This window comes from Pelodiscus sinensis, chromosome 1, assembly GCF_052426305.1.
Source record: "Pelodiscus sinensis isolate ZL-2025 chromosome 1, ASM5242630v1, whole genome shotgun sequence".
NCBI lineage: Eukaryota > Metazoa > Chordata > Testudines > Trionychidae > Pelodiscus > Pelodiscus sinensis.
This window is the reverse complement of record NC_143052.1, coordinates 11,567,385-11,576,987: the sequence shown is the minus strand read 5'-3', so window position 1 is coordinate 11,576,987 and position 9,603 is coordinate 11,567,385. Positions and strand designations below refer to the sequence as shown.

Here is a 9,603-nt window from a genome sequence, read left to right as displayed (position 1 = left end):
CAGACTTCCTGGCTGTGTGCTGGCCAGCTGCTCCCCATGGCTCTGCTCCAGCTCAGGGAAGGAGGGGTGAGGGAGGAGGCTTCATTCACTGCCCCTGCCTTCAGCAAAATTTCTCTACTCCTATTGGCCGGAAACTAGCCAATGGGAGCAGGAATATTTTGCTAGGGGGCAGGGACAGCATGTGAAGCTTTCTCCTTCTTGCCCAGACTGCATAGAAATTAGCAACCTGCTGTTTAAAGTGGCTGCCATGGGCTGGATCTAATGGCTTGGGGGGCTGGATACGGCTCGCTAGCTGTCTCTTGCCCACCCCTGCACTATTGGATCCAACAGGATCTTTGGGTGCACTTGAGTCTGTGCTGATCTTCCCTTAGTAGTAGTACTTTTCTAGCACCACATTGACACAGAGACTTTGTTGTGCCAGGTACTTTTCAGACATAGGGAGATTCAGCCCCTACCTAAAAGAGCTGAAATTCAACTGAAGACCAGAAGAGAAGAAGATAAGCAATAGGGGGTGAGTGGGGAGGGGGTAACGTGATAGTTACATGACTTTTTGTCATAACTCTCTGGAGCTGAATCACGGAAGTGACAGGACACCAGAGGGTGAGATGTGAGAGATGGTGGAGGGGTGATGACAGGTGGGAGAGTGGCATTTACATGTATTTGACTCTAGCTGGAGGGGGGTTTTGGGGGTGAGGAGAGTCTGGGTGAGAAGATGGTGAAGGAAGGTACAGGTGGGAGTGTACCTGGGCAGAAGGATGGGGATGCAGTGGGTGGATAAGAGGAAGTAGAGCAGCAATATGTTTCCTGATGTTACAGACAGGAAAATGAGGGGGCTGCTGCTCAGAGGAAGGTTTGGAGAAATGCGGCTCTTAGACCAGATTATCCTGGCTTGTGCTAGAGCTGCTGCTGGAGGCATGTTCCGGGAGAATCACCGGCTGCAAGGGTTCTCTTCTGGGAGGGTCTTAGTTTTGAGCAGAGAATACTGGGGAGAATATCCAGTGAGGGCTGAGGTAGGTTGGCTGGAGCGCGCAGCATATCTTGCTAGAAAAACTCTCTAACCACCTGCTCTTTCTTGCCTCAGTAGTTTCAGACAGAGCAAGTCAAAAGACCTGGCTGTGGTATTCTTGATGAGTGAGTAAATCTCCCTCCACTCTGGTCTAGTTGTTTGGACAGAGCAGGATGCTGTGGTTAGCTGCGCCTTACGTCACAGCATTAATAAAAGAAAAACTTAAAAAACAAATTGTCCTACAGCACCTTAGAGACTAACTAAACATGTACATGGTCTCATGAGCTTACATGGGCACAACACACTTCTTCAGATGATGAATGCATCCAGTTTTCAAATAAATAGCACAGAGAGCAGGTTGGAGGAGAAGAGGAGGAAAAAGAAGAAAGAAGAGGAAAAGAAATTGTCCGTTAGAGTGTCCATGCTAAATGAAGCTGATGGGAATACTTAGTACCCATTTTAAGTAACCTTTGTTTGGTTTTTTTATGTCACTAGAATGTGGAATGTAGTGGGCCATCCACACTTCTGTTGTCGGAGTCAAACTTGTAAATGAAATGAAGTTCTGTAGCTTTGCTGTCGAGATGGCTTTTCAAACTGGTTTGAAATAGTATGGTGACTTTGAGCTCCATGAATGAGTGTCCAGGCCAGTTAAAATGTTCCCCAACAAGTTTCTGTGTGTTGCCTTTAATAAATAAATAAAATTTTAAAGTAATAGAAGCAGCATTTTTTTCACATGCTATTGAATTTATGGTCTGAAGGGGACCCCTGCAGGTGAAATAGTAAATTGCAGGATTTTGCATACATCCACTGCAATGAACTGGTTCTGAAACAGACTTTTTATATGCAATGAAATGCTCTTTTTGGCACCAGGCATAGATGTGGCTTTAAAAATAACTGTTGCAGTTGCGTTTGTTTTAAGAAAGTTTTACATAAACGATGCTTTCCACTTGTTCAAAACTATTCCTCACAACATGGCTGAGAGTTAGGCAGCTGATGGCATCTCTGTCTTATAGACCAGCGAAAGTACAGAAAGAAAAATGACTTGCTGATGGCTATGTGTTCAGATATGGCAAAGCCAGGAATATCTCAAGACTAAGTAGCGGGTAGAGAGAAGGGTGTCAGAAGTTTCAGGCACGTAATATTGGATCTGATTTCAAAAGCAATGAGTTTTCTTATTAATCTCAGTCAAAGCTGTTGGAGGCTCATCACTTTTGCAGACTGTTTAGGTGCTTAAATAAAAATTTAAATGTTAGGAGCCCATTTTAAAAGATTGTAGGCTCCCTATCCTATTCCTTGAGCCCAAATGGTCCATTTGTCCGTTCTGAGGCTGGGCTTGCACATTTACTGAATAATAATATACTTATTTAAAACGATTTTCAAAGCTGGCTTTTGAAATACTTGAGACTGTCACGGTATTTTCACTTACCACAGTGTGACATTTTTCTTTTGTGTTGAATACAGGCAGTCCCTGACTTACGCGGATCCGACTTACGTTGGATCTGCACTTACGAACGAGGCTTTTCTCGCCCCGGAGCTCACAGGCGGCGGGTCGCCACCCGTGTCCTCCGGGGCGAGAAAAGCTTCTCCTGGTCCCCCTGGTCTGCTGGGGGGGTCCAGCAAAGCCGCTGGACCCCCCCCAGCAGACCAGGGACAGGCGGCGGCTTTGCTTGGGCTGTCCCGCTGCGGGCGTGCTCCGCGGCTTTGCTCCCCATCTCCCTGGTCTGACCAGAAGACCAGGGAGATGGGGAGCAAAGCCTCGGAGCACGCCAGCAGTGGGACAGCCGCGGTGCGCCTGGACTGTCCCGCTGCCCACCTGCTCTGCGGCTTTGCTCCGCGTCTCCCAGGTCAGCAGACCAGGTAGACTGAGCAAAGCCGTGGAGGACTTGGGCGGTCCCGCCACACCCGTCTCCCTGGTCTGCTGGGGGGGGGGGGAGTTCAGCTAGTGCCCCCCCCCCCCCGCCCCAGCAGACCAGGCTTTTCTTGCCTACCCCTGGGGTAGAGCAGCTGGGGGCTGCCGGTTGGTCCCGCAGCGCCGCTCCGGACCAACCCGGCAGCACCCCAGCTGCTCAGCCCCAGGCGTCCTGATTCAGCCGCTGCTGGTCAGTTTCAGCAGCGGCTGAATCAGGACGCCTGGGGCAGAGCAGCTGGGGTGCTGCTGGGTTGCTCCAGTAGCCGAGGAGCCGCGCTACTGGAGCAACCCAGCATCACCCCAGCTGCTCTGCCCCAGGCGTCCCCAAGTCAGCCGCTGCTGAAACTGACCAGCGGCTGACTACAGGAAGCCCGAGGCAGAGTTGCTCTGCCCCAGGCTTCCTGGAATCAGCCGCTGATCAGTTTCAGCAGCAGCTGACTTGGGGATGCCTGGGTTTCTTAAGTTGAATCTGTATGTAAGTCAGAACTGGCATCCAGATTCAGCCGCGGTTGAAACTGATCAGTTTCAGCAGCGGCTGACGCCAGTTCCGACTTACATACAGATTCAACTTAAGAACAAACCTACAGTCCCTATCTTGTATGTAACCCGGGGACTGCCTGTACTCCCCTTTTGATACCTTCTAGGAGGAAGTCCAGTTTAGCTTTCTGGGCAATATGACTGACGTCTTCACTGTGAATTTTAATTGGCTAATATTACAGAGCATGTATGAATTTAGGTTTATTTGTGTAATGCCTTTATTATGTGTGCACTGAATAAAACTGGTATTGCCTATGCTAACTCGTAGAATGCATGTGTTTCCATGTTAAAGTGAAAGCACAGCCATTGCACTTTGCATGTGTTTGATTCAATTCCATAGCCTGGGGGCTGTTTCTTTCTATAGCCAGGAAGCATGTTTAGCAAATGCTGTGCTTAAGTTAAATGGAAAGGATGATTGTGATGATAGAAGTGAAGCTGCCTGTGCTGTTGATTTTCTCTAATCTATGCACAACCTTCTCCCTCCAGTTACCTGACTGTATTCTTCTGTAAGTTTTATATGAAAATTGATAGACATATCGTTCCTTAATGGTGGATTCATTAGCTAGTTTTCAGAGTGGTTAGCCGATGTAAGCACTAATATTCTGTATTTCACTGCTGTCAGCTACAAGAAAGAATACCTGTTTCACTTCTACAAGCCTTCTGAAAAATCTTTCAGTTGAAATATGCAGTGGCATGATAGCAACCCTAACTGGACATATCAGTGAGAACACCACGCGGGATTCCAACAATGTAGCTTTATTTTAATAAACTTGTAAACACGTCTATATTCATTGCATAGAGGAAAGCTACCTGCTGTGTTTTACCACATCATACTTCAGTTTGAAACACTCATCTTTCATTGGACAACGGCCCCTTCCGTTAGAGACCAGCTAGCCACCTTTCATTACGTTGGTCTGTTTTGTTACACTGACAACAGCTAGGAATCTGGGGTGGAGGTTCGGAAAAAAAGACATGTGACCTTTCAGGGGTTCCTCAGAAAGCGGTATAGGTTGGGGACAATATAATCTTTATAGTGGCCATCAATGAAGCCCTTGCCACTGTTGTGTACAAACCAGCAATGCACATTGGTTCCAAACACTTGGTCTGTCCTGTAGTCCTTCTGCAACCCGCTGCAATAAAGAGAGCAACAAAGATGAGGGGTGAGGCTGGTCCAAGCAGAAAAGCAATATTCATGCAGCAATAAGGCCTGAACATCATGTCAGCAGGAGTTGCCTGTGGCTGATCACCCAGCCTCTCCATTGAATGGTAAGAGATTCCTACTTCTACCGAAGTGCACAATGTTGTAATCGAAGCTGGGGGAGGGAGGTGCATCCTTGCTGCTGCTTGTGGCTGAGCATGGAGGCAGCAGATGTTTGAGGCTACCTTCCACACATGGAAAAACAGCGAGAAAAGTCAAATTAACGGGCTTTTGGAAGCTGAAGCTGCATTGCGCCATGCTGCTTATGGACAGCCAGACTCTGACACCTTACATTAGGAGCTGCCTTTCTCCACAGGTCATGGCATTGACGCCAGAGGGACTATTTGCAGAATATGATGCTACACAGTGTTAGAATCAGGCCCCGATGAAGTGGGCCACCTGTGTGGAGGAGCACTGCCTATGCTGTCTGGAAGAGACTCACCTGAAGGATCCTACAGAGCAAGGTTTGCCTCCCCTCCCCCCCTCCATACCCGACACGGAGAGGGTCCTTACTGTCCTCGTATGTTTCATTTCCAATGAAAAGAAAGCTTCAAACTCCAGTGTAAGGTATGTGCTGCTAACAAGCTTCAGAGCGATGGAGTGGAGTGAGCAAGGGTGATGTTGGGAAACCAACTGGCCAGGTGTATTCTGCCATTAGGAGGATTCCAGGCCTTTGGCAGTGGAGTAAGGACCCAGGTGTGTCACCATGGTTCACATTGACTAGTACTTTACTACACCCACAGCCCCAATGATTACAGCAAATAAGGTTAGCAGAGCTGGGCCTTAAATGAATAAGCTAGGGCCAAGTATTGGTTGGCTGCTGCACAGAGCAACTCTGCCATCACCTGAATGGAGAGTAGCTCTCTGCATCCCAGGGCCTAGGGTGATAAAAGTAGGGCTGTAGCCAGTGGATTTCATGGGGTGTTGGATTTCCTAGCATCTGGCCCTTTAAAGGGATTGTGTTTTATTTTGCATTCCTTGCTTGAGGTGGGATCCCTTGTTCAGAGCATGTTTATCCCTGGCTGCAGGCGAGGTACAAAGCTCTACTCAATGCAGGAGCTGTAGGTATTTCTGACTCCTGAAGAGGCATGCCCATGCCTTGTGGCTCACTGCGGGGGGGAAGGATGCGACTGCCAGGGATTGCAACGTACGTCCGCTTGCGCCAAGACAGCTTTTCTCTGGTTGAAATAGCCTACGCGACCCGAAGGGTTCCAGCAGAAAGCCCCAGAGAGCAAAGTGCAGTGGCTGCCCTGGAAAAATCCCTCAAAGCCAAGTCTGTTTCAAGCTTCAAGCTGAAACCTGCAAGGTTTCCTCCAGACAAACTTCTAAAAGCCGGGGAGAAGTTTCTGGCTGAGTTGGCTTGGCCTAAAAGCTGCAGGCCTGCCAGTGATTCAAAAGGAAATCTCACTGTATTCATACTGTTAAGAAGCCCCTCATTTCCCTACTTGCAACACAGTCCACTGAGGAGTCCTAGCTCCCCCACTGGGCTAACTTCCGACCCCAGCACTACTTTCTGAACTAATACTGAGGGTGAAATCCACTGCCAAGAGTAGCTGCTGCATTGCTCTGGTCCAGCCTGTCCTACCAAAGCTACGTATTCGCAGCAACAAATAAGAGCACAAGAATGGCCGTACTGGGTCAGACCAATGGTCCACCTAGCCCAGTATCCTGTCTGCCGACGGTGGCCAACGCCAGACGCCCCAGAGGAAATGAACAGAACAGAATCATCAAGTAATCCATCCCCTGTCGCCCATTCCCAGCCTCTGATAAACAGGCTGGGGACACCATTCCTACCCAGCGTGGCTACTTAGCATTGATGGACCTAACCTTCATGATTTTACCTAGTTCTCTTTTGAACCCTGTTAAACTCCTGGTCTTTGCAACTGTCTCTGGCAATAAGCGAGGGCCAAGAATCCACAGGGGGGTTTCATGGCTCCCTCGTGCAAGAGTACACCAGGTAGCTGACTGCCCAGCCAAGACTCTGAGGGACATCGGTGATGAAAATTCCATAGTAGTAGCAAAAAGCAGAGTTTAGCCTGGGCAGGGGTGGTGGGTAATTACTAGTGGTGATCCACAAACAGGAAAGAACCCAGCTTGACTTTCAGTGCTCTGTTGGGTCTGCTGTGCAGTTACTAAAAACTTATTTTACATGGAAGCAGAGGAAATTTGAGGGGGAAATCTCGGAGATAAGTCTGTAGTCATTGTCAGAGCATGACTATAATTAAATATATATTCATTGACTAGATTCAGAGGGGAGGTTACGAGATATTTTAAGGGCTGCTATTTTTCTTGTCTGAGTTGGCTCAGAATTCCTACCTGGTGACTGTAAGTTTGTGACCTTTCACTTCCATAGTTGCCTCTGGTTTCTTTGGATCTCGACCGGGCCTTTCATTGTAGATCCGTACTTCTGGTTCAGACATGAATTGGCCTGGCCAAAGAGAACATTGAGACTGCTTGTATGTCACGGCCTTCAGCCATTGCATTTCAAGCCACCGGATAGTGCATTTTAAAAAATAATAATCCCAAGCATGTAAACTGATCCTGCATGGATCAAAGGGGTCCATGTCTCTGCAATGTCTTAGGACAAGATGTGGCCCAGGGCCCAGATCCGGCTCGCCTAAGACTGATCCAGCCCAAGGAATGCATCTGGCTGCTTTCTATTTATAGCCTGCTGCCTGGCCCATCAGATTTCCAGGAGGTGGGTCAGGCAACAGCATCCTATTTAAATGCTTCCCAGTGCTGTCCCGGCACTACTCCAGCAGGGGGCAGAGCCGCAAGCCCTTTAAATAGCTGCCACAACCCCAGGCGGTTGCCTGGCAACTCAGCAGTGGCGGGGCTGGGAGCCATGAGCTCTTTGTTGTGTTTTTAATTCAAAGCTTCCAGTCCCAGACAACACTGGGGGCAGGCTAGTCTCCAGGCCCCGCCTCTTCTGAGGATGGAGCTGGCCCATGACCATGTGCCAAAATTCATTAAGTGGCCCCTCTGCAAAAATTATTGCCTGCCCTTGTTTTAGGACCTTTCACCCTGGAGAGGTAGCCGTCCTGCTTGAGAGTCACCTAACTGATGCTGTTTAAGCAGAGCAGGGCTGGAGATCAGTAAGGTAAGACGAGCAGGCTCGGCCCACAACATTTTGGCACCTGAGGAGGGGAGCTCAAATGACGCCCCCATTCTCCCTCGCTTGGGCCAAAACTTTGAAAGGTCTCAATTCTGCCCTCCTTCCTCCAGCACAGCACTCCACCATCTCTGTGCATCTAGAGCAGAGAGAATACATATGCACCAGCAGCAGACACAATTTTCTACACTCTGGGTCCTGGTGGTGCCTCCCTACAGTTTGGCACCTGAGGTGGCTGCCTCAGTTCGCCTCATGGTAAGGCCAGCCCTGAAGACGAGCTCAGAATTTGACTCTAAAATACAGCCGGTCCCTGACTTACGAATGAGTTACGTACCAAACACTAGGTTGTAAGTCGATCTATTTGTAAGTCGGATTACATTCACTTACATACGGCAGTGCTGTTCGTAAGTGTGGATTTCATTTGTAACTTGGGGAACGGCTGTATAGGAGGTAGGTTATAAATACGGATGGTCGTAAGTCGATGTGTTCTTAACTCGGGGACCGGCTGTGTAGGGGACCAATTCTCTGCTCCTATACATCAGCATAACTCCAATGACTTTAATGGAGCTACTGTGATTTACACCCGTGGAGGATTTGGTCTAGTTTTGACTGTAGCTAGGCTATGTCTACACTGCGGGGTTTTTCAAAAACCCCACCACATCCAGGGAACATGTTTGCTCTTCCGCTTTTTTTTGCAAAAGAGCAAACATGCTCTTTCCGGGAGCCCTGTATACCTCGTTCTATGAGGAATAAGGGCTCCTCTGAAAGAGGAGGCTTTTCCAGAAAAGCTATTGGAAAAAGCTATGCAAATTGCAAAGTGCAATTTGCGTAGCTTTTTCCAAAAAAAAAAAAAAAAAAAAAAAAAGCAGCAGTGTAGACCTAGCCTTAGTTTAAGAACCATTCAGGCCCTAGTAGACGATTTCTCATGGGAAAGCCAATTAATTAGTGTGATGGAACATTCTACAACACTATTTCAGAAATGGGAGTTTTTTCGCCTCCTGTTGATGATTTCCTTCTTCCCCAGAACAGAGTTGTAGCCAAATCCAACAGGCTCCCTAACCCTCCTTTTGGTACCCGACCACAGGGCTTTACCTATCAGCCCATGTGCGCTGGATGAGAACCAGTTTGTTGGAGGAATATAGATTCCCAGGAAATCGACGTTGACCGGGTGATTCTTCCACACACGGTGAAGCAAAACCAAGAAGGACATTTCTGTGTCCACAGTGATAGTGACACTGCTGTCCTTCTTCACAGACACAAGCAGCCTGGTGGAAGCATAAAACAGAAATGAGAGCAATGTCCCTGGCACTCTGCAGGCACTTCACTTGCTGTGCACAGTGGCAGGAGAAGAAGGCAGTACCCACTCGGTACTGGTTTTCAATGAGGATTTACAGAGCTTCTGTTACCGCCCAACAAATCTGTGCAAGGATGAGTGCGACAATCTCCCTGTTTTTCACAGTGGGAAACCAAGGCAGAGAAGTTGACTCACTTGACTGGCTCTACATGGCAAAGTCAGTGGCATAGCCACGATGAGAACTCTGAAATTCCTATTCCTAGCACCAGGCTCCTTCACTACAAACAATGTAGGGTCCATACAAAAAAGATCAAGGTGCCTTTATTCATACTCATACATTGTTCATAATGGCTTCATTGCTGACACTGCTGCTTATCACGCTGATAACAATTGTTTCTTGGTGCTGTCCCCCTTGGGTTATTGTATCTATCTATTTCCCCCCATGTTATTCTTGGACTGTATGTTATTTGCGTTTTTTTGGTTTGAGTTCGTACAGTGCCTAGCACAATGATCTCAGAGGGGTAGCCATGTTAGTCTGGAACTTTAA

At 48.2% G+C, this 9,603-nt stretch overlaps 1 protein-coding gene across 1 annotated transcript in view; it reads right to left on the bottom strand.

Annotated features, from left to right (window-relative positions):
- Positions 1 to 4,192: 4,192 nt before the first annotated feature.
- The window catches only part of ITIH2 (inter-alpha-trypsin inhibitor heavy chain 2), a 38,515-nt gene continuing 33,104 nt past the window's right edge, over positions 4,193 to 9,603 (bottom strand). Inside the window, exons 19-21 of the mRNA XM_006130632.5 lie at positions 8,855 to 9,027; positions 6,967 to 7,078; positions 4,193 to 4,582 (exon numbers count right to left, since the gene is read on the bottom strand). Coding sequence (XP_006130694.3) covers positions 4,435 to 4,582; positions 6,967 to 7,078; positions 8,855 to 9,027 — 433 coding nt within the window. The 3' untranslated portion in view covers positions 4,193 to 4,434. The remainder of the gene's footprint in view (positions 4,583 to 6,966; positions 7,079 to 8,854; positions 9,028 to 9,603) is intronic.